The 27,275-nt window shown below is 37.8% G+C and overlaps 4 protein-coding genes and 1 long non-coding RNA gene across 5 annotated transcripts; 4 read left to right on the forward strand and 1 right to left on the reverse strand.

Moving 5' to 3' along the window:
• Positions 1-1,745: 1,745 nt before the first annotated feature.
• Positions 1,746-5,691, forward strand: LOC125216904. Its single transcript, XM_048118690.1, has 8 exons — positions 1,746-2,063; positions 2,272-2,331; positions 4,188-4,271; positions 4,349-4,453; positions 4,530-4,631; positions 5,111-5,226; positions 5,304-5,412; positions 5,493-5,691. The coding sequence occupies exons 1-8, from the start codon at positions 1,803-1,805 to the stop codon at positions 5,610-5,612; spliced, it is 957 nt and encodes a 318-aa protein (XP_047974647.1). The 5' UTR covers positions 1,746-1,802; the 3' UTR covers positions 5,613-5,691.
• Positions 5,692-7,291: 1,600 nt separating this feature from the next.
• LOC125216707 lies at positions 7,292-7,764 on the reverse strand. Its single transcript, XR_007175445.1, has 2 exons — positions 7,639-7,764; positions 7,292-7,535 (listed from the first exon to the last, which is right to left on the reverse strand). It is a non-coding gene; the product is annotated as an uncharacterized LOC125216707 (long non-coding RNA).
• LOC125216706 (keratin, type I cytoskeletal 9-like) lies at positions 7,717-9,026 on the forward strand. The gene is made up of 2 exons (XM_048118471.1): positions 7,717-8,083; positions 8,610-9,026. The coding sequence occupies exons 1-2, from the start codon at positions 7,717-7,719 to the stop codon at positions 8,645-8,647; spliced, it is 405 nt and encodes a 134-aa protein (XP_047974428.1). The 3' UTR covers positions 8,648-9,026.
• Positions 9,027-11,743: 2,717 nt separating this feature from the next.
• LOC125210339 (traB domain-containing protein-like) lies at positions 11,744-14,550 on the forward strand. The gene is made up of 8 exons (XM_048109897.1): positions 11,744-11,861; positions 11,933-11,989; positions 12,648-12,731; positions 12,812-12,919; positions 13,069-13,170; positions 13,720-13,835; positions 13,941-14,052; positions 14,167-14,550. Exons 3-8 carry the CDS (start codon positions 12,648-12,650, stop codon positions 14,335-14,337), a joined length of 693 nt encoding a protein of 230 aa, XP_047965854.1. The 5' UTR covers positions 11,744-11,861; positions 11,933-11,989; the 3' UTR covers positions 14,338-14,550.
• An 8,925-nt stretch (positions 14,551-23,475) lies between these two features.
• On the forward strand, positions 23,476-24,732 carry LOC125214530 (probable pyridoxal 5'-phosphate synthase subunit PDX1). Its single transcript, XM_048115594.1, has one exon. The coding sequence runs from the start codon at positions 23,683-23,685 to the stop codon at positions 24,613-24,615; it is 933 nt and encodes a 310-aa protein (XP_047971551.1). The 5' UTR covers positions 23,476-23,682; the 3' UTR covers positions 24,616-24,732.
• Positions 24,733-27,275: the final 2,543 nt, after the last annotated feature.

Consider the following 27,275-nt stretch of genomic DNA (forward strand, 5'->3'; position numbering starts at 1 on the left):
ATTCTCATATAACTAAAATTGTTACTCATATTGTTCATTGTTAATATTGATTCTAATTTGTTTAATTAATTTAAAATTAAAAATTAATATTTTTAAAATATATTAATCTGTGCATAGCACATGCGTGATACTAGTTAATAATAAAAACAGACTATTTGGACAAATTAGGATAGTAAGAGGATAAAGTTGTTTGCATATAATGCCATTATTATTTCAAATAGTGAGAGAATTAAGTAGATAAGTGAAAAGAGAGAAAATAATAAAATAAAAAGAATTGCTTATAGTGGGAGAGGAGGTAGTACTATGTTATTGTTATCAAATTTATAATTTTTGTATTTTTTTTTTAAATGTTTAAATGAGTAAATGAGTAGTACTTTATTCTTTATCCATTCAAATCACAAAATAAAAATATAGTATAAAATCTTGAATCGAATAGGAAATATTTCACTTAAAGTAAAAAAAAAAAAGGTATATTGTTTTAATAGTGAACTACATAAATGGTACATGATCTTTCACTTTCGCACGTAAATGGTACCTAATCTTTATTTTATATCGTTTTTGGTACATATAAATCACATTTTTGGTACCTGATGCAATTTTCACCCCAAAATGGTCTCTAAACAAATACATATTTCCATTAGTGTCATTGAAGTTATTTTGGGCATAAACAAAACTAACTACCAAAAATAATATTATAATATCTTCTCTCATTCTTCTCACTATTTATACTATTATTATTAATCAATATTAATATTATTATTTTGATGTTATAAATTAATAATTAATTTATTTTTAATATCATTCATATATACTTAATTATAGTTATAGTTATAATTATTGTAATAATACTATTGTTATAATATTTAAAAACTAGTTGTAGTTAATATATAATTACGGTATAATTATTTGAATTATGAATCACACAATAATATTATATTATTATTATTTATAGTTTTAATAAGAATTTAAAATTGTGAATTGCATTCATAATGATACTAAGAGTTGAATATTTTTAGTTAGGTGTTTAATGAGTATAAAATAATTCAAGAAAATGAATATTTTTAGCCTAAAATGAGTATAAAATAATTCAACAAAAAATATTTAATTGATTTAATTATTTTAAATAATTAATTTAATTAGGTGTTTTGTTCTTGATGTATATTATGAATGCACTTAGATGTATGTATAAAAAACTAAAAAGAAAGAAGAAAAAGAAGAGAAAAGAAAAAAGAGGAAACATAAAAGGAAGACAAAATACTAAAAAGAAAGAAGAAAATGAAGAAAAAAAAGAAAAAAGAGAAGAAAAAAATAATCACATGTTTGGTGGAGTACTATTTAATGGAAATTTTCAAAAATATCCTCCATAACATAAAAATCACTTATTTGGTACCTAGGGTTATTTTTGTCACTAAGTACCAAAAATGATATAAAATAAAGATCAGGTACTATTTACGTGCGCAAGTGAAATATCAGGTACCATTTATGTAGTTCACTCTTTTTTAAATTGTATATAATGATATTATATTTTGTTTCTATTAAATTATTTAAGATTTATATTTATTAAGTAAAATTCCTATGTCTATGCATATGGGTGTTAATAGTAGTTTTATTAATAACTTGATAGATAGGAAAATATCCGAAATGTTGAGATACTAGATTTATAAGCGAATAAATAGTGGTAAGTAGTAACCTTTTTATAGTACTCCTAATCTCCTAGTAGAATGAACTACTTGTATCACCAATAATATATGGTCATTGGTCACCTCATTTAACCCACTATTGTAGAGAGCTCAAAGCTAAAGATGTACGGATTGAATCGTCTCAAATCGGCCAATCGGCTCAGAAATCTGTACTTCTCTGCCTCCAATTCGAGGCGGTTGCTTTCCTCTCCGGCAGCGGCAGCGGAAATCGATCGGATTAGTGACGATCACAACAATTATGAGCGGAAACGGCGGAAGAAGGTGCCGCAGCCGCTGGAGAATGTAGTGACGCTCACGTGCGAGTCAGCCGCGGAAGGAGGCGTCTGCGATGTATATGTGGTCGGATCCGATCACAAATCTCCGGTCAGTAATGTTGCGTATTTTTCTTTTATATTTCTCTAAATTTGTTGAGATATGAACTTTTTAGTCACTCGTTCTTCTTTTTTTTCAGAAATCATGGGCGGAAATTAAGTCCGTGATCCGATTCGTGAAACCAGAGTTGCTTTATTTATATATTTATTTATTTTGTTGATATTATTATAGCAATGATCTGTTTATATATCTACTGCAGGCTCTTTTTGTGGAGCTGTGCCCTAGTCGCCGTCATATTCTTACGCATGATGAAGTTGAGGTTAGTTGCTCATTTTTTTTTTTTTTGGTTTATGTAGAATCAATTGAATTTGGTGCTTGAAATTAGTTAGAGCATCCACAATGGGACGCCCTAAGCAACGCCCTATGCACCGCCATGTCAGCATTTTATCCTCCTCCTATTTCACCTGCAGTGGGGCGGGCTAAGCGACGCCCTAAGCATTTGGGGCGGGCTAAGCGACGCCCTAAGCATTTTTCTATTATTTGAATATTTAAATACTTCAAAATTTGGAAAACTAAAACTTCATTTCATTAAAATTCAAACATTACAATACGAAAAAAAAAAACTACAATTTCTCAACGGCGTCGGTTGCGGGTCCAAACTTCTTCAATCATGAGTCGAGTCATGGTCTTGTTGGTTGCGCATTGAGGCCTGTCGCTCTAGAACCGCACCGCAGCCAGTCGGTAATCCTCGAGTGACCGGCGAGGTCGCCGTGCTGGAGCTAGATCCGCCTTCATCATCCACCCAATTGGTGACATGGCCACGTTCTAGTTCGACTATCATGTTATGCATGATGATGCACGCATACATGACGTCGGCGATGACTTCCTTGTACCAGAAACGCGCCGGATCTTTCACGATTGCCCACCGCGATTGGAGCACCTGGAAGTACTCATCACGGGCCTCCAACGTGTGCACAATGCGGAGAAAAAGATCTCGGCTCATTCTAAAACGGCGGTGAAAAACATTCGGGGCCCACCTTGTATTCTCGGCAAAATAATCTGCGAACAGACGTTCGTGCGCTACATCGTGCTCGCGGGGGACAAACGTCCGCCGTCGTATCGGGCGAGGGACTCGCGCCTCCGCCGCCGCCTGCTCCCGCTGCATTTGTGCCAAGCATTCCGCCTTGGCTTCATTAACGGCATCGAACAAGGCTCGAGTCAAGGCCCGTCTGCTGCCATCCGATGTACTCAAATCGTAGTCGTCGGGATTCATTTTTGAGTCGGTGAGAGAGAATAATTGAAGAGAAATTGAAGAGATGTGAAATTGGAGTGTGTGAAATGATAGTGAATAATAGAGTTTAAATAAGAAAAAAATTTTGAAAAAAATCAAAAAAAAAAATTGAAACGTGTGCCCACCGTCCGCGACCCATCGTCCGCGTCGTCCACAGTGGCGGATGATGCGACGGACGATGGGTATCCTCCACGCATCGTCCGCGGATGATTTATAGGGTGCGGACGATGGGTAACCCATCGTCCGCACCATTGCGGAGGCCCTTACAAGTGGTTTCTGCTGGTTTGATCTATCATTATTACCAATTTAAAAGGTGTTAGGACTTGGGAGTAAAGGGCTGGAAGGCAGTAGAGCATAGCACAAGAGGTGCTCTATGAAATAACTCACATCTAACAATTCACGCCACATACATTCGAAGAAAGGATCAAGAGAATACTGAAATTGAAGAAAAATGAACGCAACGTATTTGATAAAAAAACTGAGAAAAAAAAAAAAAGCAATATACAAATTATTGTTTTCTCAAAAGATGATACCTACTACAGCATTCATCATCTATCGCAACTCTAAAACAAATCTGATAAACAAATAGTACACTAGTGTAGAAATGATCAATTCCTACTTATGAACTAAAGATTAGGATAACAGATATTCTTTAGCAAATCTCCCACAAACCGATCTTCGCACGACTGTGCTCGACTGCCCATCATGATGACTATATCCTATATTATCTTGTAGGCCACATTGTATACTTTCCACAAACAACCTGTCTCAACTAATTATCTTAAGTTCCCTTGTCTATCTTTCTAATACCTTGATTTATTACTCCTTTTTTATGCTTTTAGTAGAACCTGTCAACTTATTTCACTAATAAACATTGTTTACAGATGCCGACTTTGCAAGATATGGTGCATATGTGGAAGAAAAATGAAAGTCTTTATTCAATTCTATTCAAGCGATATGTTGCTAAGGTATGATTCAATTTTTCATTTATGCTTGATAAAGAAACATCATTTATGATACATATCCATAATCTTTCTTTTTCTAGCTCTTTATTGAATATGAGCATGTGCCCGGTGGAGATTTTCGTACGGCATATATCGAAGCAACAAAATATGGTGCCAATGTCATACTTGGTGATAGACCTGTAGAGGTGAGCCATTTCTCTTCTTTTTTTTTGTTTATCCCTTTCCAATGCTTAGTTTCTAGTTTTTTTCTTTTGGTGATAGATTACAACTTTGAGACATTGGGCCAATACGTCTCTCTGGCAAATCTACCTGCAACATACAAGACCAGACTACGTTATGTTGCCAGAAGACCTTGCTGAGAAGGTAAACTTATTTACCTTATGCTCCCTCCGTCGCCTAAAAGTAGGGACCAACCTTATTAGTTGTGTAATGTGTGGTGAAAATGTTTCCAAAAATTGAAAGAGGACTAATTTGGTGGGACGAACTAAAATGGTAAAAGGAAACTATTTTTTCGGGTTGGAATGAGTAAAATATGGAAAGATACTTTATCCGTCGCCTAAAATTAGACTAAGGGGACGACACGAGTTGAAATGCCAAATAGGTGAAGTATGAGAGAAAAGTAGTTGATGTAGTGTTAGTGAACAATGAGACCCACTTCATTAGTAGTGTAGTGTGATGAATTTTTTTCCAAATCAGAAACTGAACTAATTTTTAGGGATGGACCAAATGGCAAAAATAGGTAAAATAAAGTATTTTTTGGGGTTGGAGGGAGTCATAGACTATAATCTTGTAGAGGTGATGTTACTTTCTAATGTTAAAAGGCTCACTTTTGATTTATGTAGGTGGAGGAGGCACAAAAGACTGGGAAGGTTGATGCTGACTTGGTGAAACAAGTGATTTGTGTGATGACCAAGCTAGATCCTATCGGTTCAAAAATCGATATCCATGAGCGGGACCAGTTTGTTCTTTAAATTCTTGATCTCATTGTAATATTGCATATTTGTTCATTCTCAATATATGGTGTGCACTATACAGGTATATGTCCTTCAAATTACTAGAAGCCGCACGCCAGCATAAGTCAGTCGTTGCTGTTGTGGGGAGGCTTCACGTGCCAGGAATCAAAAACAACTGGAAACATGTTGAGGTTAAGATTCTCAGGCCTTTTGTATGTTGCAATTTCGAATGTCTTGTGTTGACATAACTTCATGTTTTGGAATGTCGCAGGTGGAACAGCTTCTGAAAGTCCCACTTCGAAAGAAAATGTTTAGAATTGTAATAAGAGTTGCACAGGTTGCCTGTCTCTATGGCTCTTATCTTTGCTTCGATGAGTTGATAAATTGTTGAGGCTGGCACAAAAAATCGAGTGGATTGATTCGATAAAATGTTTATTTTTTCATTATTGTCACAAAATTTAAGAATTTTCTATACATTATTGCTTAAAATGATTCCAATGACATTACAAATCAAAACACAAATTATGATGTAATTTAAAAATAGTTATAATGTCACCAAATTATTACTCACAGACTTTAAGCTTTAAAATGGTCTTAGATATACAACTTTTTTGAATTAATAATTTCGTTTTCATATACATTTGATTTTTTAAATAAATAACGAGTATACCTCAAACCCGCTAAGCATCGATAAAGTTGATGGAGCTCCGAGAATCGAGTAATACAGTGTTCCTAAAATATATGATAAAATGTAAAATGCTGAGCTCGGGAGATGAGTAAGAATGTTTTTGTTGGTGTGTAATCCATATACAATTTCAAGCTTTTTATACGCACAAATTAAGAATATTAGAAAGGCACGAAATTGAAACACCATAAACAATAAAATTAAGATAATGAAGGTTATACGAAGCGATAAAAAAAAAAGCCAAAGGGCCCATGATCACATTCCATTACTCACGCCATTTATGCATATGAGTTGAATATTAGTACTCCGTATGAATTAAATTTAAAAAGGGCGTGAGACATTGAAAAACATCATTTTATGTATTAAATATGGAGAGAATAGTTAATCAATTTTTGGCTCTGTTGGTGTTGGATGACAAAATGATGGCAGCATGCATGATGAATTGTAATTAATTAATTAATAAAGTAAGTGGATGACTTTTAAATTCATAATCCTAGATTCCTAGCATTCCCACCCAATTTTTTCTAATTGATAGTGAGATCGAAAAATTGGATTTAATCTGTTTTATAGTAAGACACTATAAGTAGCCATTCGGGCTCTATACACACAGTCTGATGAAATGACATATCCTCCTATTTTTTGTACTTATTATTCAGCAACTATAAAGAAGACATCAAATTCGAAAAGTTTGTTTGTAGTTTGTAATTTGTAACTTGGAACAACAACAAAAATTATTAAAATTAAATAATTTAATACTAGGAGTAGTATTTAAATATAATTAAAATTATAAGTCACGTGTGAAACCTCCATTATAAGTTAACCCACTACTCTTGTGGAGAGAGCACAGTGCAGCTAAAGATGTACGGATTGAATCGTCTCAAATCGGCCAATCGCCTCATCAATCTGTACTCCTCCGCCGCCAATTCGAGGCGATTGCTTTCCTCTCCGGCAGCGGCAGCGGCAGCGGAAATCGGTCCGATTAGTGACGATCACAACAATTATGAGCTGAAACAGCCGCTGGAGAATGTGGTGACGCTCACGTGCGAGTCAGCCGCGGAAGGAGGCGTATGCGATGTATATGTAATCGGATCCAATCACTTTTGTCCGGTGAGTAATGTTGCGTATTTTGAATTATATTTCTCTAAATTCGAGGCATCTCATTTTTTCCAAATTGTATTGAAATTGTTGGAAATAAATCAAGAAGATACGCAAGATTAGAGAATTGATTCATAATTAATTGTAATTATTCATTTCCTGATTTGCAGCTAGAGTAATCTTACCGTATATAATTAACCCTAAGGCTATTTAGGCGTGTAGTCCCCTTCACAATTAAACAAGTTGAATGAATATATGATCCCAAAATTCAACATGGCTCCAGAGCAGGATAATCAGAGACTCGGAAAATAATTCATCACAACCCAGACCTGCAAAATGTCAGGAGAGGAAAAAGACGTTAAACCCAGCTTGGCCGAGATGTACCAGAGTACGTCGGACCCGTATCTGATCTATAACTTAGAGGACAGAGTCAGCCGGATTGTCCAAGGGGACACGGATCTGGGAACCTACTGGAGGACCTTGCACGGTGTGTGGGGTCGAGATCGACCGCTGCCAAGGCAGACCCATTACCCACTGCGACAAAGGAATATGTCAGTATTGAGACATCACCAATCAACAGAGATTATACAAGTTCTTGGCTAGATTAAACTCTCAATATGAGGGAATCAGAAGAGACATTCTCAAAAAAAGCCCAACGCCTCCGGTCGACGTCGCGTACGGCTGGGTGAAACGGGAGGCCACACGGGTGGAAATTATGCCGCCGGCGAACCCCGACCAAACCGGCGCAACAAATGGAGATTCATCATCATCGGGCGGAGTGGGCTTTGGACTTGGAGACCGGAACAAACGCCTCTCCCCTCAGTCAGCGCCGCTGCGCACCGGAGAGCAAACACCACACTCCACCGCCGAGAATGCTGCTGTAAGCGGCGGAATCTCAATTGAGAGGAGCCGATCCAGCGGCGGTGACAGACGGATTGAGGAGGTGGGGAAGGCTGCATTCGCCGGCAGAATCGGAGGAGGAAGCGTCAACGCTTTCGCCGGCAGAATCGGAGGAAGAAGCGTCGGCGCACTCGCCGGCAGAATCGGAGGAGGGCGCGGCGGCGCCGTGTCTGGTGAAGGAGGTAATGGGATAGGGTTTACACATCCTAGCCCAATTTATACTTTAGTGCCTAGTCCCTCTAAATTTCAAAAATTGCAGCAGATACGCCATGCCTTACAATCTGGACCTTATACTCTGCTTAATTCAAAAAATGACCCCATATCATGTGATAATATGTTTTTTAGTCCCAATAGTTTTGAAATTCTGCAAAAATTACCTATTGCTTGTACTGTACAACATAGACCTAGTGATAAGGAGGTGATAAGGAGAAAGGGTGGATTTTGTATTGTGGGGCAACAGATACGATGACACATGATAAGAGTGATTTTGTAAATTTCAGTGATTCCATGAAAAGTCATATACAGACTGCAGATTGGGAATTAACATCAGTAGTAGAGGGTAGTGGGACAATTGAGATCTCACCTACATTAAAATTGTCGAATTGCCTCTATGCTCCCAAATTGTCATATAAGTTGATGTCAATTAGCCACATAACGAAGGAATTAAATTGTACACTATTAATGCATCCTAATTTCTGTGTATTACAGGATATCAGGACGAGGAGGATAATTGGGCGTGGCACTGAGCGTCAAGGTCTCTACTATGTTGATGAGATGGCTCACCAAGGTAGTGCTGCAATGCTAGCTCACGGATCTGCGACTCGAGAAGCTTGGTTGTGGCATAGACGTTATGGTCACCCATCTCATGGTTATTTTAAGTTACTCTTTCCTCATTTTTCTCATCTTAAGGATATTTCTTGCGAATCTTGTGTTTTGGCGAAGAGCCACAGACAATCTTTTAAGTCTACGGAAACTCGTGTTAAGAGTCTTTTTTCTTTGGTGCATGCTGATGTTTGGGGCCCTGCACCCGTTATTGGTGATCATGGTTTTAAATATTTCTTACTTTTTGTGGATGATTGTTCAAGGATGACATGGGTATATTTTTTGAAAAATAAATCCGAAGTTTATGAAAAATTTGTCTTGTTTTACAAATTAAGCCAAACTCAGTTTCAGACGCAAATCAAGGTGCTTAGGTCTGACAATGGGAGGGAGTTTGTCAATCGATAAATGTCAAATTTTTTCAAAGATAAAGGGTTAGTTCATCAAACTTCTTGTCCGTATACCCCCGAACAAAATGGAGTTGCTGAGAGAAAAAATAGGATCATTATAGAAATCACTCGTGCCTTATTTTTTGACTCGAAAGTCCCAAAATTTTTATGGCCCGAGGCAGTTGCTACATCGGTTTATTTGGCAAATCGGCTCCCTACAAAAATATTGAATATGAAAACTCCGCTCCAACTTTTATCTTCTCTAGCCAAAGTACCCGAACCTCTTACACTACCACTTAAAGTCTTTGGGTGTTCTGTGTATGTTCATGTTCCTAAACACGAAAGAACAAAATTTTCCGCTTGCGCTATAAAATGTGTTTTTTTGGATATGGAATCAATCAAAAGGGTTATCGATGCTTTGATCCCTCATCTAGGAAGATAATGACTACTATGAATTGTAATTTTTTGGAGTGCGAATATTATTACACCAACCTTAGTGGCCAGGGGGAGAGTAGAACTGTCGATAGGTCGAGTGGACCCCTAAGCTGGTTTGTGCCACTACCAAGCAACTCTGCCGTGGAACCAACAGAGACAGTTAGCACTCCCGCCGAGCCTGTCTTGTCGGCAGCAGAGCCTCCTCAATCGTCTTCGCCTGATAGTCCTCTTCCAGTGATATCTGAGGTAATTCCTGAAACCAGCATCAATAGTACAGTTGTTCCTAATGACTCTGCCACAGGATCAGAGGAGAGTGCTGCGATTGACGGGGATACTGGGCAATATATACTCCCAAATCGGATCACGAGGGGTATTCCACCAAAGAGATACAGTCCAGAGCGTGTCACGAAGAGGAGTAGATATTCAGTGGCAAATCTGGCTAAAACTAATTTGACAGAGATGGCGAGGGCATTCTCTGCTGCCCTATATGATGAAGAAGAGCTTCCCAGAACTGCCGAGGAAGCAATGGGAATTCCACATTGGAGGGAGGCGATGATTTTAGAGATGAAGGCACTAATGAAAAACAAGACATGGGAAGTATGTATGAAACCCGAGGGATCGAGATTAGTGGGATGTCGTTGGGTGTTCACAATCAAGAGAAGACCAGATGGATCGATTGAACGCTATAAAGCAAGATTGGTAGCAAAAGGTTACACGCAAACATATGGAGTTGATTATGCGGAGACCTTCTCACCAGTAGCGAAGATGAGCACTATCCGCGTGCTATTCTCTATTGCTGCAACAAAGAATTGGTCACTACATCAGTTTGATGTAACTAACGCCTTCCTACATGGCGAGCTTACCAAACCAATCTATATGGAGGCCCCACCCGGGTTTGATGGAGAGTTAGGGAGGGTAGGTTTGTAAACTCAAAAAGACGCTCTATGGTTTGAAGCAGTCACCAAGGATATGGTTTGGACGATTTACTGAGGTAATGAAGAAATACGGATACAAGCAGAGTAATTCAGATCACACCCTATTCTCAAGTAGAGAGGAGGAAAGATCACATGTCTGATCATTTATGTCGATGATATGATTTTCACAGGGGATGATGATGAGGAAATAAGTCAGTTGAGGAAGAACCTTTTTACCGAGTTTGAAATGAAAGACTTGGGTCTCCTAAAATATTTTCTGGGAATTGAAGTAATGCGGTCCAAGAAGGGGATATTTATAAGTCAGAGGAAGTATGTTTTGGATCTCTTGGCGGAAACTGGAATGCTTGACTGTAAGCCTGCAGAGACCCCAATGGTGCAGAATCACGGCCTTCGACTGACAGAAGGAGCTGAACTGACACACCAGACTAGATACCAACGGCTTGTGGGTAAGCTTATTTACCTTTCTCATACTAGGCCAGACATTGCCTATGCCGTGGGGGTAGTTAGTCAATTCATGCATAAGCCTCAAGTCGATCATTGGGAAGCGGCCTTGAGAATTGTGCGGTATCTAAAGGGGACTCTTGGGCATGGAGTTTTGTTCAAGAATCATGGGAACTTGGAAGTGCATGGGTTCACTGATGCAGATTGGGCTGGAAACGATCGGAAGTCGACTGCAGGATATTTCACCTTTGTGTGGGGAAATCTTGTAACTTGGCGGAGTAAGAAACAAAAGGTGGTAGCTCTATCAAGTGCCGAAGCGGAGTTTCGTGGAATTAAGAGTGGGTTGACTGAAATCCTCTGGCTGAAGAGGTTGATGACAGAACTTGGATTGATGTCTAAGGAACCGTGCAAACTCTTTTGTGACAACAAGGCAGCGATCAGTATATCTGAAAATCCAGTGCAACACGATCGAACAAAGCATGTTGAAGTAGACCGCCACTTCATCAAGGAAAACATAGGAGCAAAAGTGATAGATCTTCCCTTTGTTCGGTCAGAAGATCAGTTAACAGATATCCTCACTAAAGCAGTGGATTCAAGAAGTTTTCATGGAGTATTGAGCAAGTTGAAAATGGGTGATCCCATTGTTTAACTTGAGAGGGAGTGTTGGAAATAAATCAAGAAGATACGCAAGATTAGAGAATTGATTCATAATTGTAATTATTCTTTTCCTGATTTGCAATTAGGGTAAATCTTACCAATAATTAACCCTAAGGCTATTTAGGCGTGTAGTCCCCTTCACAATTAAACAAGTTGAATGAATATATGATCCCAAAATTCAAAGAAATTTTGTTGAGATATGAACTTTTTAGTCACTCGTTCTTCTTTTTTTTCAGAAATCATGGGCAGAAATTAAGGCTGTGATCCAATTCGTGAAACCAGAGGTGCTTTACTTTGTTTTTATTTGGTGGAGTATAATTTTATGATATTATTATAGCATTGATCTGTCTGTCAGGCTGTTTTTTTGGAGCTGTGCGCTAGTCGCCGTCATATTCTTACGCCTGATAAAAAGGTCGGTTGTTTTTGTGTTTCTGTAGAATCAATTGAATTTGGTGCTAGAAATTAATTAGAATTGGTTTCGAATTTTATTTAGTTTCTGTGGGTTTGAAACTTCAAAGTGACGAGAATTACCTTAGCCGATGAAGAGAATTAATTAGGAGTAAAGGGCTGGAATTCCAACTCAATTAGGCAGTAGAGTGGAGCACAAGAGGTGTTTGATGAAATAACTCAATCTGACAATTCACACCTCAGATATTCGATGAAAGGATCAGAGATACTTAACTGAAGAAAGATAAACTCAATGTATTTGATAAAAAGACTGAAAGAGAGAATAGCAAACAGAAATAAGTGTCCAAATTGTTGATTTCTTAAAAGATGATAGTACCTACTTGAGCACTCCTAATCTGTCACAGCACTAAAATAAATCTGATAAACAAATAGAGTAATACTATGAACTAAAGATAAGGTAGCAGATATTCCCAACTTTAGCAAATCTTCCACAAACCGATCTTCGCACAATGCTGACTGATTGTGCTCGACCGTCCTCATCATCACGCGGACTATATCCCGCATTATCTTGTTGGCCACTTTTGTAAACTTTGCACAAACAACCTATCCAACTAATGATCTTAACTTCCCTCGTCTATCTTTCTAATAAGCATTGTTTACAGATGCCAACCTTGCAAGATATGGTGCATATGTGGAAGAAAAATGAAAGTATTTATTCAATTCTAAACAAGCTGACTGCTGCTGAGGTATGATTCAGTTTTTCATCTACGCACTTAACAGAGAAACATCTTTTATGATACATATCCATAATCTGTCCTTTTTCTAGATTTTTCGTGAATATAATCATGCTGCGGTCGGTGGAGATGTTCGTGCTGCATATATCGAAGCAACAAAATATGGTGCCAAGGTTATACTTGGTGATAGACCTGAAGAGGTGAGCTATTCTTCTTCTTTTGTTTACTATATAAAGTAACCTGCTGGCCAATTTAGACAACTTACATCTTCATCCCTTTCCACTGCCTATAGCTAGAAAATAATCCGCACATCGCTTCTCAGTTTCTAGTTTTTGTCTTTTGGTGATAGATTACAGATTTGAGATATTGGGCCAACACGTCTCTTTTGCATCTCTACCTGAAATCCAAAAGAGGATCACGCTTTAGGTTGCCAAAAGACCTCGCCGAGAAGGTAAACTTATTTACCTTATGCTCCCTCCACCCCTAAAAAGGACACGCCTTATTTATTTTTTTTTTTATGGCTAAACGAAAATAAAATTAAAGGCCATGCCACGGAGGACTCAAATCCGAGACCTAAGGACACACCTTATTAGTTGTGTAATATTTGGTGACAATGTTTCCAAAAATAAAAATATGAATAATTTATGGGACAAACTAAAATGGTAAAAGGAAACTATTTTTTTCAGGATGGAGGGAGTAAAATATTGAAAGATACTTCACCATCTACTAAAAATCGACTTTGGGGACAGCATGAGTTGAAATGCGAAACTGGTAAAGTATGAGAGAAAAGGAGGAAAGTAGTAGTGTTAATGATAGTGAGACCTACTTAATTGGTATTGTATTGTGATGAAAAAGTTTTCAAAATTATAAAGTTGACTAATTTTAAGGAACAAACCAAAATGACAAAAATGGACTATTTTTTGGGATCGGGAGAGTATTATTATTTTGTAGAGGTTATGCTACTTTCGAATGTTAAAAGGCTCACTTTTGCTTTATGTAGGTAATGGAGGCACGAAAGACTGGGAAGGTTGATGCTGACACGATGAAACAAGTGATTTGTGAGCTGACCGAGCAAGATCCTATCGGTTCAAAAATTGTTATCCATGAGCGCGACCAGTTTGGTTTTTTTTTTTTTTAATTCTTCATCTCATTGTAATATTGCATGTTTGATTGTTTGATTGTTTGCTTGTTCATTCTCAAATCTCAATCTATGGTGTACAGGTATATGTCCTTCAAATTATTAGAAGTCGCATGCCAACATAAGTCCGTCGTTGCTGTTGTGGGGGAGGCTCACGTACCCGGAATCCAAAACAACTGGAAACAACATGTTGAGGTATAGATTATGCGCCATCTCCAAAATCCTGTAATTTCAGATTCTCTGGCCTTTTGTACGTTGTAATTTCGAATATCTCGCCTTGACATAACTTCATGTATTGGAATGTCACAGGTGGAGCAGCTTCTCAACGTCCCACTTCGAACGAAAATGCTTAGAATTGCAATAAGAGTTGCACAGGTTGCATGTCTCTATGGCACTTATCTTTACTTCGATGAGTTGAAACAAGGATGGATACAATTTGTTGAGGCTCTTCCAAAAGTTCCAAAAGATCGAGTGGATTGATTCGATTTCGATTCTCCCGTATGAGTGTCTCAATTTTGCCATTGAAGCTAAGCCATATACATCATTTGGGCCCGAATTCTGCAGCCCATAACATTTATTGGGTCAGGCCATGGCTGAATACAGTTTTCTCAAATAAAAAACTTACCTTGGGCTCTATAATTAGCCACTCGCGCTCTATACACACAACGATAAAAGAGGCCTAACAATTACCAATACTCCTATTTTTTTGTACTACTTTAAATTATTCAGCAATTATAAATAGGAGAAGGCATCAAATTCGAAAAGTTTGTTTGTATAGTATTTCATTAGCTTGGAACAACAACAAAAATTATTAAAATTAAATAATATAATATTCACTTTATTCTACGGTAATAAACTCATTTCATTTTATGCATTCATTTTTAAATAATAATAGATTATTAAAATAAGAAAACAATAAAATAGAAAAGAAAATAATATAAATACGATATTCTATCATTTTGTGGACAATCACAATATAGATGCATATTTTTATAATTACACTGTAATTCATTATTTGTCTCAGTTTGGAAAATCATACATGATACATCCCATTTTTACCATACTTATTAGATGGTTCCCCTTTACATCATTCCTTCGTTGTGATAGATTATAAAAATGAACTATTATTTCTTTATATTGTACTCTCTCCATCCTATTAAAAATAAAATATTTATTTTTTTATAAATTAATAAGAAAGAATAAAGTAAGAGAAATAAAAAATTTGTGATAATATTATTTTCATTTTAAAAAATGTTTCATTTTTAATATTAGTGATACAACCCAAAAAACATTTATTTTTAATGGAAGAAAGAAAGTATCTTTCAATCCTCATTCCTTCTCTAAATTGAACCCAAAATAAATTTGATAAAATTTGAAAGATTAAATTTAAATTAATTATTTAATAAATATTGTGTTAGGCATCCACAATGGAGCGGAGGACGCAACGGACGATGCATCCTCCGCCCCTTCGTCCGCCACTGTGGGCTCGCGGGCGATGGCTTCTCCATCGTCCGCGGACGAAGCGCCTCCTCCATCACATCGTCCGCCACTGTGAGCAACGCGGACGATCCGACGGACGATAGAACGCATTTTTTTTTTTTTGTTTTTTGATTTTTTTCATTTTTCAAACACTATATATACATCTCATTTTTTCAATCTCACTCCATTTTCACTCCTTCCACCACGCTCTCTAAATATTTCAAACAAAATGAATTCCGGAGATTACCCTAGTCCGATGTTCGGTGGTGGTGGCCGGTGGCCGGGTACAGAACCAAATGAATACCGGCCCTTCGACTCCAACACCCAGTACGATCCCGATTTCATCACGGAGTCGTACGAGCTGTGAGACATGGAGCCTTCTCCCACCCGCGCACCCGCCCTACCCCGCGGCCGCTCTGCCGCCGCCGCCCCCACCACCACCCCACTCCGCCTCCGCCGCTGCCGCGAGCTCCGCCACCAAGAAGAAGCGGACCAAGGTAAGAGCCCAGAAGTTGCCGCTTCCAGAGAAGAATGAAGAGTTCGCCCCGGGGAGGACGAACTACCAGCCGGAAGAATCCATTGTCATGACGAGGTGTTGGATTGATATTTCAGAGGATTCGGTGTTCGCCAACAACTAGAATATTACTGCGTATTGGGAGCGTATCGCTGAAAAATACAACGAGGCCAAGCCGCCGACCGCCTACAAGCGCCAAAGGGAGCCGCTCCGCAAGCACTGAGAACAAATAAAGAAGCAGGTCAATTTGTTCTCGGTGGAGTACGAGAAGTGCACGAGAGAGCAGGGCAGCGGTGAGACTCTCGCGGATGTGCGCGACAAAGCGGTGCAGTCGTACATGTCATTGTAAAGCGATTTCAAGCACTACCAGTCCTGGGCGCTCTTGAAGGAGAAGCTGAAGTTCGTTGGAGGTGTGCTGCCCCAATCGCCGGCGGCGAAGAAGAGGGCGAAGCGCAACTTCGCCGGTGATTATACAAGCTGCGACAGTGGCGCAGCTCCAATGGACCTCAACCATCCGGTGTACGAGGATGAGAGTTTCGACACACCGATATCCTCCCGGCATCCCGCTGGCATCAAGGCTGCCAAGGACAAGGGCAAGGTGACATCCTCACAGGCCGCGCCGCCTGACCCGGCCCCGAGCCCAATCCCGAGCGTGACTACAGCCCCGACTTTGGCTGCGGGACATGCCTACACGGAGTTGGTGGCCTCCTCCGACTATAGGACGTTGTTGGACACGCACAATGTCCTCAGGCAGACGGATGACCCGGCTCAAATCGCATACCTCCAGGATATGATCGATGGCCTCCGCCGCAAGTTAGGAATGCTTTAGACTAGCCTATTTTTATCTGTAGTGCACTTTTTTTTATTTCTAATTTTGTAACTTTTTTTTTTATTAAGTAAATGTAGGATTTGACTTAAATGTGTTGTTTTTATTTATTTATTTTGCTTGATACATTTGCAAACATAAATTAAATATACAAAATAGAAGTAAAAACTATAGGGCGAAAGGAGGGAGTATTCTCTCGCGCTTTGCTCTACTGCCTTCCAGCCCTTTACTCCTGACACCTTTTAAATTGATAATAATGATAGATCAAGCCATTGTAATATTGCATATTTGGAAAAGGAGAAAAGTACCTTAAGTAGGGTTAGTGAATATTGAGACTCACTTCATTAATAGTAGTGTAGTGTGATGAAAAAGTTTTAAAAATAAAAAAAAGTGGACTAACTGTGGGGCGGACCAAAATGGAATAATTTTGGGGACGGAGGGAGTATTATCTTGTAGAGGTGAGTGATGTTACTTTTGAATGTTAAGAGGCTCACTTTTGCTTTATGTAGCTGGACTAGGCTAAAAAGATTGGAAAGGTTGATGCTGACACGATGGAGCGATATATTTTTGAGCTGACCAAGCAAGATCCCGTCGGTTCAAAAATCAATATCCATGAGCGCGACCAGTTTGTTTTTTTTTGTTTTTTTCTTCTTAAATTCTTCGTCTCATTGTAATATTGCATGTTTGATCATTCTCAATATATTGTGTACACTATACAATATATGTCCTTCAAATTACTAGAAGCCGCACGCCAGCATAAGTCAGTCGTTGCTGTTGTGGGGAGGGCTCATGTACCAGGAATCCAAAACAACTGGAAACAACATGTTGAGGTATAGATTCTGCGCCATCTCCAAAATACTTTGTCATTTCAAATTCATTGGCCTTTTGTACGTTGCAATTTCGAATGTGTCGTCTTGGCATAACTTCATGGTTTGAATGTCACATGTGGAGCAGCTTCTGAACATCCCACTTCAAACGAAAATGCTTAGAATTGCAGCAAGAGTTGCACAGGTTGCTGGTATCTATGGGGCTTATCTCTGCTTTGAGAAGATTATATAAGTTGGCAATTCTGGAATTGGAATTTAAACTCTACATCATTTGGGCCCGAATTCTGCAGCCCATAATATTTATCGGGTCGGGCCTGTTTGGTGCTATATTTTTCTCCTAAATTTTAATTGGGCTTTCGGTAGCAAATATATGTAATAGCTCGGACCATTTGTTAGAAGTGGCCATAAAATAATCAATTAGAGTTGAGGGATTTATTATATTTTTAGCTCATCGTTTTTATTACTATTGAGGTAAAGTCATTCTATTCAATTAAATATGTGAGACCATCATTAGACGACAATTTTTATAATTAAAAGATGAAAAAATTATTATAAACAAGCAAATATTAAAAGGGTTCTATTTTTACTGCTTCATCATCCATTTTCTAGAAATAGGAACTCTTTCTATTTTGATTTTTTCATTTGAGTGTTTTGATTTTATTACTTAAGCTAAGCCCAGGTAAGTCATTTGGGCCCGAAGTCTGCAGCCCACAACATTTATTGAGTCGAGCCTATTTCATACTCTATTTTTCTCCTTAATTGGGCCATTTGCTAAAACTATTGATTAGAGTGGATGGTTTTATTATATTCGTAGCTCATTTATTTTATTATCGTAGACTTATTGAGTTATAGTCATTTTATTTAATTAAATTGCCCTGTTATCTGAGACCATTGACGATCATTTTTATAATTAAAAAGGAGAAAATATTAGTATAAAACAAGCAAACCATAAATGATTTTATTTTTACTAATTTTTTTATGTATTCATAAAATTTGGTAGTTATTTTGTTGAACTATTCAATGAAGTTGCGCTATTACTACGTATTAGACTAAAATGTAATGCTTTTTTTTTTACTACTGCATTGTTTTGTTACTTTTTCGTAAGTTTCTATGATAGTAATATGGTAGTATATTTTTTACACGTCTCCTTTTTGGCACAAATTTTCATGAGGTTTTAATTGCAACTCACAATTATTTATCTTCTTTTTTAAAATATATTAATTTTGTTTGAAACAAACTTTGCCCAATCGAACTTATTAAGAGCATCCGCAACGTTTTGCGATGCGGTCTCGGTCTCGTCTCGACGAGACGAGACGGCATCGAGACAGCGTTGCGGGCTCCGTCTCGTCTCGACGAGACGAGATGTCTCGACGCCCGACCCGCGAGTGGGTGTCGGATTTATGACGTCATAATTCAATTTTTTTTTAAATCAGATTTTTCGAAAAAAAAATTAAAAAAAAAACGGTAATATGACCGTTCAACGGTCATATTTTTAATTTAAATTTTTTTTTATATTCTATATGTACTCTTCTCCATTCTCCATTTTACACACAAATACACATCTATTCTCTCATCTCTCTTTCTTTCTTCTCCAATCACTTCTCTGAAATCATTCCTTTATTTTTTTCTTCTCCCAAATTTAATCAATTATGGATCCATTTGAGCAAATGAGTCGAATAATGGAAGAATCGCTAGAAGAAGATCGACGTAGGGAGGAGGAAGCCGCCGCGCCTCCTAGGCGACGCCGGACATACATCCATCGTAACCGGGAGGAAGCCGCTGCAAGGTTGGAACGTGATTACTTCAGTCCGAACCCGGTGTGGGGAGATAACTACTTCCGTTGCCGTTTTCGTATGTCACGCGCGCTATTTTTGCATATCGCGAGTACATTGGCGACACGGGAAGAGTTCTTCAGAGAAGGGTTCGACGTTGTTGGCCGTCCTAGCCACACGACGCTCCAGAAATGTATTGCGGCGATCCGTCAGCTTGCTACTGGACAAACGGCGGATGCGTTCGACGAATACCTGCATGTCGGAGAATCCACTGGGAGACTTTGTTTGTTGAACTTCTGCAAAGGCGTCCGGACAGCCTTCACCGCCAAATTTCTGAAAAAGCCAACCACCGCAGATTGTTAGTTTCTGCTCCGTCTTCACGAACAAGTGCACGGATTCCCCGGGATGCTCGGGAGTGTCGATTGCATGCATTGACAATGGAAGAATTGCCTTGTGGCGTGGAGGGGGTCATACACGAGCGGCCACAAAGGCACCCACCCCACCGTTATACTCGAGGCCGTCGCCGACTACCGGCTATGGATTTGGCATGCGTATTTCGGGGTCCCCGGCTCGAACAACGACGTCAACGTGCTCAACAACTCCGACCTCTTCGCTGAAGTTCTAAAATGGTAAAGCGTCGGCCATCAACTTCATCGCTAACAATCGTCAGTATAAAATGGGGTACTATCTTGCCGACGGCATCTATCCGAAGTGGCCAACCTTCGTGAAGACGTTCAACAGGCCTGCGGACGAAAAGCAGTCTCTTTTTGCGCAGAAGCAAAGAGTCTGCTCGCAAGGATGTGGAGAGAGCGTTCGGGGTTCTCCAAGCTCGATTCAACATTATCAAAGCCCCGACTCGACAGTGGTTTATGGAGAATATGGTCGACATCATGTATACGTGCATAATCTTGCACAACATGATTGTCGCCGAAGAAGGACCTGAGGGAGGAAATTGGTTCGACCCTGAAACCCCGGAAAGCTCAACCGCAAGTAGTCCGCCTCGAACGGGAGTGCATCCGTCTTTGCAAGAGCGGTTGTCTATTCGGGCAAGGACACGTGATTCTACCGCCCACGCCCAACTCCAGGAGGATCTAATGGAGCACATTTGGGCAAAATTTGGCAACCGTTAGATGATCGTCACTAGAGAACTCCTTCTTCTCTTCTTTGCCTCCATTTTTTTTATTTGAGTTTAAGTGTGCAATTTGTAATTTTTAGTTTTTTAATTATGTCTTTTTTATTTTTTTAGGTATTTAAATTGTAATTTTATTTTATTTAATGAAGCGTGTTTTTTATTAATTGAATTTTGTTGGACTTAAAAATAAAAAATGAAATTGAATGAATAGTTAAGAGATGGTTAAGAGATGGAGGGATGCAGGTGTTGTCTCTTAGTTAAGAGATGAGCTGAAAAGTACAATGGGGCCCATGAATAGTGAAGAGATGAGACGGTTAAGAGACGGATAAGAGACAGCGTTGCGGATGACCTAACAATTTTGGTGGCACTTTAGCTATTACATATAATTACTAAATTTCATGGGCTCAATTTTTTTGGAATTCTTAACAAAAATGAATACTAAATAAAATCAATTTTTTTTTTCTAACTTGTACGTATTGATATTATATGTTCATGGAGGTCTATATTAATAGCTCCTTTCACGTGAAATACTTTCAAACACACGATTAATTGAACAAATTTTGATTTTGAAATTTCGAATACCAGTCAAAATTGAATACTTCAAGAATATTTGCTATGCTGCAGCCTGCAGTCCCATCATTGAATTAGAAAAGGGTGTGTCACATTGAAAAGCATGAATTATGTAGTACTCCTAGAGATTAGTTAATCATTTTGGATTTTGTTGGATGACAAAATGATGGCAACATGCATTATGAATTTAATTAATTAATTAATTAAGTAAGTAAATGGAGGATTTTAAAATCATAATCCTAGACTCCTAGCACCCCATACCAATTTTTTTTAACTGAAAAAAGTGTAATTCAGTCTATCATACAATAACATTAACTATTCAACAATTATCATTATTTTTTTGTACAATTTTGAATTACTCAGCATCTATAAAGATGGCATCAAGTTCAAAAAATTTGTTTGTATTTCAGTATCTTAAAACTCAGCAACAAAAATAGATCTTAGAAATCAATAAATAATTAAATACTACTCCCTCTGTCCCAAGATAAGTGACCTACTTCTTTTGAGCACGTGATTTAAGGAATGATATTTAAATAAGTTAAAGTGGAGAGAGTAAAGTATGAGAGAGGGAAAAGTAGAGGAGAGAAGAGAGAATAAAATAGGTAGAGAATAAAGTAAGAGAGATGACTTTTTGCTGAAAATGGAAATAAGTGACTTATAGTGGTACATCCCAAAAAGGAATACAAGTCGCTTATCTTGGGACGGAGGGAGTATCGTATATCTAAAAAAGTGATTCCCTAATATTTTTTTCATTAAAATCACATGGCCGGATACGTTAAGTCTATTATTTGGGGACGAATTTAGAATTTTTCTTATCCGACTATTATTGGAAAAGTACCAAGTTGCCTATCTAATACTCCCTCCGTCCCACTTAAAATGCATCATTTGAGAATCGGTACGGGATTTTATGTAGTGTTGTTTTATGAGTTAATGAAGAGAGAGTAAAGTAATAGAGATGAAAAAATAGAGATAAAGTTGTTTCCATTTAAGGAAACGTTTTATTTTTAATGGGACAACCAAAAAAGGAAAACGTTGCATTTTTAATAGGACAGAGGGAGTATATTATAAATCAATAATTAGACATAGATTTTGTGACGTAACACTGATAAGCCGCCATCATGCAGTTGCAGTTGCAGCCGCACCTAATCTCATTAATATATTGGGTAGAAGTAGAATGATTTATTTTGCCATCCTAATTTATTAAACGATTTGGTATTATTTTTTTGGGTGTATAGAAATTAACCTTATCAGTAGAAATTAAAAAAAAAATTATTTTAGAAGGACTCCACAGTCCACTAATATAATTTCTACTTATTTTTTGCTTACGTCTCTCTCTCTCTCTTTAATTATGTTTCTTTTTTCCATTTTTACTTTATCAATTCTTCTTTTTTATTTTATTTTAAAAATTATGCATTAAAATTGATACTATTTTAAATATTTTTATTTTTCAAGAATGGAAATAGTAATAACTTTAAAAAGTGGCATAAAAAATCGTCCGTAGTTGTTTAGAGACCTCAATGGCTAGACGACATATATAAACCCATCATTATTTGGGGAAGAAGACATTGGTAGTCTCTATTAGTACGTTTTTCTTATTTATTCCATTAATCATAGTATTAACAACTTTTTGTGTTATATAAATCAAAATTTTCACCCAAAGCAAATTTGACTTATTTAAATCACAAATTAACAAGTGCAAGCCATTTTATTCGATATACTAAATTAAAGTTGGTTTTAACTTTAAACAATATTGAGGAGACTTTTTGTCAAATAAATGCAGTACTAATTTGGAGTTAAATGTACAAAATTATTATAAATAAAAAATTCCACTTAGAATGATAAGCATTAAATTCGTAAAAATACACCTCAGATTATTAGTAACAAATATGTTATGTACATCAATGCAATTTAAAACTTGGCAAAAATGAATTATTTACTCTCTCTCACACTCTCTACACCACCTATTATTTTTGTTTGTCATCTATAGATGTCCATGCCTAGTATCCAATTTTATTATAAACACATATTTATATACAATTGAATTATTATAAGCTTCAATATTAAAGTCAGGCGGGCGACAACAAGTAAGCCTTTTTACTCGAGCTATGATTCCAATCACAATATATCTACTCAATTAAATTAAAAATTTTATATAAGTAAGTCTATTGTTATATTTTCTCTTTATATAAATATTATATTTTCTTTTTCCACCTAACACATAAAACAAAACTTTCTAAAATCTCATGACATCCCACAAGTGTAACATCTTTTGTGGACAAACGGACTAATCTCGACTACTTTTATTTCTATTTCTTTTCTATTTTATTTAAAATAGTACTCCATGTCACTATTATTAAAACTATCGATAATGGATGAAGATAATACTAGCAGTATATCATTTACTAAAACTAAGAACAAATTCAAAGAATTTATTTAAATAACAAAAAGAAGGTATTTTGGTGCGCCTCCAATTGTGCCAATGAAGAAGAAATATCCCAAACCCAAACCCTAGCCTCCTTGGAAAAACAAACTGTTGATTTGGCCTCTTCTTCACCATTAAAATACCCCAATTTATCAGAATCCCTAATTTTCCACCCAAAATCCCCAATTCCACACATATATATACACCACTCCACTCCACTCCACCCATTTCACAACCCTATCCCTCTCCTCTCTTTCTCTAGGAAGCTTTATCCTCCTCAGAAATGGCCGGAACCGGAGTTGTAACCGTCTACGGCAACGGCGCCATCGCCGAGACCACCAAGCAATCCCCCTTCTCCGTCAAGGTCGGCCTCGCTCAGATGCTCCGCGGCGGCGTCATCATGGACGTCGTCAACGCCGAGCAAGCTCGCATCGCGGAGGAGGCCGGCGCCTGCGCCGTCATGGCGCTCGAGCGCGTCCCCGCCGACATCCGCGCCCAGGGCGGCGTCGCTCGGATGTCAGATCCGCAGCTGATTAAGGAGATCAAGCAGGCCGTCACGATTCCGGTGATGGCCAAGGCTCGGATCGGGCACTTCGTGGAGGCGCAGATCCTGGAATCGATCGGGATCGATTACGTGGACGAATCGGAGGTCCTGACCGTCGCCGACGAGGACAACCACATCAACAAGCACAACTTCCGCATCCCGTTCGTGTGCGGGTGCCGCAACCTCGGCGAGGCGCTGCGGCGGATCCGCGAGGGCGCGGCGATGATCCGCACCAAGGGCGAGGCCGGGACGGGGAACGTGGTGGAGGCGGTGCGCCACGTGCGGTCGGTGATGGGGGAGATCCGCGTGCTGAGGAACATGGACGACGACGAGGTGTTCTCGTTCGCGAAGAAGATCGGCGCGCCGTACGACCTGGTGATGCAGACGAAGCAGCTCGGGCGGCTGCCGGTGGTGCAGTTCGCCGCCGGAGGGGTGGCGACGCCGGCCGACGCGGCGCTGATGATGCAGCTCGGCTGCGACGGGGTGTTCGTCGGGTCCGGGGTGTTCAAGAGCGGGGACCCGGCGCGGAGGGCGAGGGCGATCGTGCAGGCGGTGACGCACTACAACGACGCGGCGGTGGTGGCGGAGGTGAGCTGCGGGCTCGGGGAGGCGATGGTGGGGATTAACCTCAATGATGCCAAGGTCGAGAGGTATGCCAACCGCTCCGAGTGAGTCGGCTCGGATATTCGCTTCTGCTTTCTTGTTGCTTTTTGGGGCTCCTGGAATATTACTTATGTTGTGATTGGGAATTTACATTATATAAGTCAATCTTTTGATTTGCGTTTTTAATTATTCACCTACCCAAAGATATTTAAATGTTTTTTTACTTACTTTGGTGATGAATGATCATCTTGCTACCTCACATGGAGTATTATTAATCGAAACTATCCAAATTTTGGTTTGATATCGGGTCGGGCCATAAACAGTCGCATTGTCTACACAAAAGGATTAATAATGATTTTTTATTTATCCACCCCTTTACTAAAAAGGATTAATAATGATATTTTTTTTTATCGGAGTAGCCTTGGTGACTGAAATTTATGACTTAATTATTGCATATAAAAAAATTGTATCTTAGTACTCTATTAATTAAGTTGTGATAGATTTGACTAAGACATATAAAAGTATTGGATAATTTTTTAAAGAGAATAATCTACGATGATTTCATTCATACGTAGAAGTGATGATTTGAACTACTTATTGGTAAGAGAATGACGATGTATTGTAGGTAGTTGAGTTGATAATATTTCTTCTCTGTTCAATAAGTCAGAGCAACCATTATTAATTCTTTTATAAAAAGAACAAACCAGCTATGTAGGCTAATTTTGCAGCTCTAATTGGCAATTGCTGGCATCTTTAGATATGCTCGTTTTCTATGGCTTGTTTGTTACCGCCTCGGCGCCTCCGTCCCTCAAAATTTGTTATACTTTGATCCGACACGAGTTTTAAGAAATGTAATGGAAAGTGAGTTGAAAAAGTTGGTGGGATGTGAGTCCTACTTTTAAAGTATTAGTTTTATAATAAAATGTGAGTAGGAGTGAGTTAGTGGAATATGGGGTCCACTACCAAAAATGGTAAAAGTGAAGTGTATCAAATTTTCAGGGACAGATCGAAATAGTAAACTGTATCAAATTTTCAGGGACACGAAATAGTAAACTGTATCAAATTTTCAGGGACAGAGGTAGTATATTATATGTGTGATTACAATTTACAATATGAAAGATTACAATTAGTGTCGAGTAATATGAATGATATTTAACAGTATACAATTTGTTTAAGGAATGATACGAAGATAATGTACTTTGCATCAAACGAGATATTAAGGCATCAAAAGAGCAACTCTTCTCTAGTATTGCTTAGGAGTATAATTTATTATTGGGATATTGACATCTAATATCACGACACTTTCAAAAAGTTGGATTTTCCCACGAACTTTAAAATTGGCAAATAATATCATGAACTTTACCTCTTGTTTGTTTTTTTCCACGAATGAAAAAAATTCATGTTATTTTAATAATTGAAGAACAATTTTGGAGGGTGTGCTTCAAGAAAAACTATCTTCAAAGATTGAAAAACTTGAAGCTCTCAAAATTGTTGTTGAGAACTTACGAAAAAAATCCGTTTATTTGAAGAATTTTTTCATTCGTGGGAAAAAACAAACAAGAGGTAAAGTTCATGATATTATTTGTCAATTTTAAAATTCGTGGGAAAAACTCAACTTTTTAAAAATTTCGTGATATTAGATGCCAATATCCCTTTATTATTTTAATAACAATTTTGGTTTATAGTATTCCATGTATTCCACAAAAGTATACACTCTTTCCTTTGTCTGTCTCATAAAAATATGCACTTTCTAATTTTAATATTTTTGTCTCTAACGAGGTGAACTCATTCTACACATATTTTAATTATTTTTTATACCTTTCTTTTATTCGCGCTCAGTTAAAAGTGCATACTCTTAGAGAGTGTTTAGTTTGCAAGATTATATCTCGAGATTAGATATGTAATGTGTTGATTCATGAGATTCAATCCCGCAAGTCAATCTTGGATGGATAATCATAGAATAATTAATCATAACTAGCCTCTCCAATTAAAATAATCTAACAACTTAATCTTAAATTATATCTTATAAGTACTTTTTTATTTAGGAAATCAAATACCACCCATCTACTCAATCTTAAATTATATCTTATAAGTACTTTTTTATTTAGAAAATCAAATACCAACCACCTAATTGGAAGAAAGAAGTACGGAGTACATATTATTGAATACTAGTATATTTTAAGCCAAGTGGGTCGAACATATGTTACATATCCATGATTTTGATCTCACATTAATAAATAAATACTTATAAAATTTGTAGCTAAAAAGAAGTTTTAATAAAGAAAAGTGATATGGCATGTATGGTGTTCATATAATGGCTACGTGTATGTATCAATGCCTTAAGGTAAAACTTTTGTCACAAGTTGTTCAATGTTTTATTTATCTTTTTATGATTAAGAAATGTACAACCACATTCAACCATTCAAAACATAAAATATTTAATCAAAATAACTTTCCACTCAATATTAGATTTATGATTGGTCTACCTCTTTAGATGGTGATATCTCTTTGTTGTTCACTTTTTGGCTATGCAAAAAGGCATTTTTTAAGACAAAAAAACTACAACCATCACTTGTAGTCATGCTCTCAATAGCTCGACGTCGATTTAATTCATTTATATCCTTCCTTCCATGAATATTTCATTTTTAAAAAAATCTCATCCTCGAATAAATATCCAATTTTAGAATAGTACATATAATTAATATATCAAATTTCTCATTTTAGCTTTG

Source organism: Salvia hispanica, chromosome 3, assembly GCF_023119035.1.
Source record: "Salvia hispanica cultivar TCC Black 2014 chromosome 3, UniMelb_Shisp_WGS_1.0, whole genome shotgun sequence".
NCBI classification, from domain to species: Eukaryota; Viridiplantae; Streptophyta; class Magnoliopsida; order Lamiales; family Lamiaceae; genus Salvia; species Salvia hispanica.

What these genes read in the sequence shown, in the direction of transcription:
- LOC125216904 (XM_048118690.1), top strand. Translation starts at nt 1,803, where the DNA reads ATGTACGGATTGAATCGTCTCAAATCGGCCAATCGGCTCAGAAATCTG. An exon ending in TCAAGCGATATGTTGCTAAG is followed by an intron (nt 4,272 to 4,348) that starts GTATGATTCAAT and finishes TTCTTTTTCTAG; the next exon opens with CTCTTTATTGAATATGAGCA. An exon ending in TTGGTGATAGACCTGTAGAG is followed by an intron (nt 4,454 to 4,529) that starts GTGAGCCATTTC and finishes TTTTGGTGATAG; the next exon opens with ATTACAACTTTGAGACATTG.
- LOC125216706 (XM_048118471.1), top strand. Translation starts at nt 7,717, where the DNA reads ATGCCGCCGGCGAACCCCGACCAAACCGGCGCAACAAATGGAGATTCA. An exon ending in CGCCGTGTCTGGTGAAGGAG is followed by an intron (nt 8,084 to 8,609) that starts GTAATGGGATAG and finishes TGTGTATTACAG; the next exon opens with GATATCAGGACGAGGAGGAT.
- LOC125210339 (XM_048109897.1), top strand. Translation starts at nt 12,648, where the DNA reads ATGCCAACCTTGCAAGATATGGTGCATATGTGGAAGAAAAATGAAAGT. An exon ending in CAAAAGACCTCGCCGAGAAG is followed by an intron (nt 13,171 to 13,719) that starts GTAAACTTATTT and finishes TGCTTTATGTAG; the next exon opens with GTAATGGAGGCACGAAAGAC. An exon ending in GTTATCCATGAGCGCGACCA is followed by an intron (nt 13,836 to 13,940) that starts GTTTGGTTTTTT and finishes TATGGTGTACAG; the next exon opens with GTATATGTCCTTCAAATTAT.
- LOC125214530 (XM_048115594.1), top strand. Translation starts at nt 23,683, where the DNA reads ATGGCCGGAACCGGAGTTGTAACCGTCTACGGCAACGGCGCCATCGCC.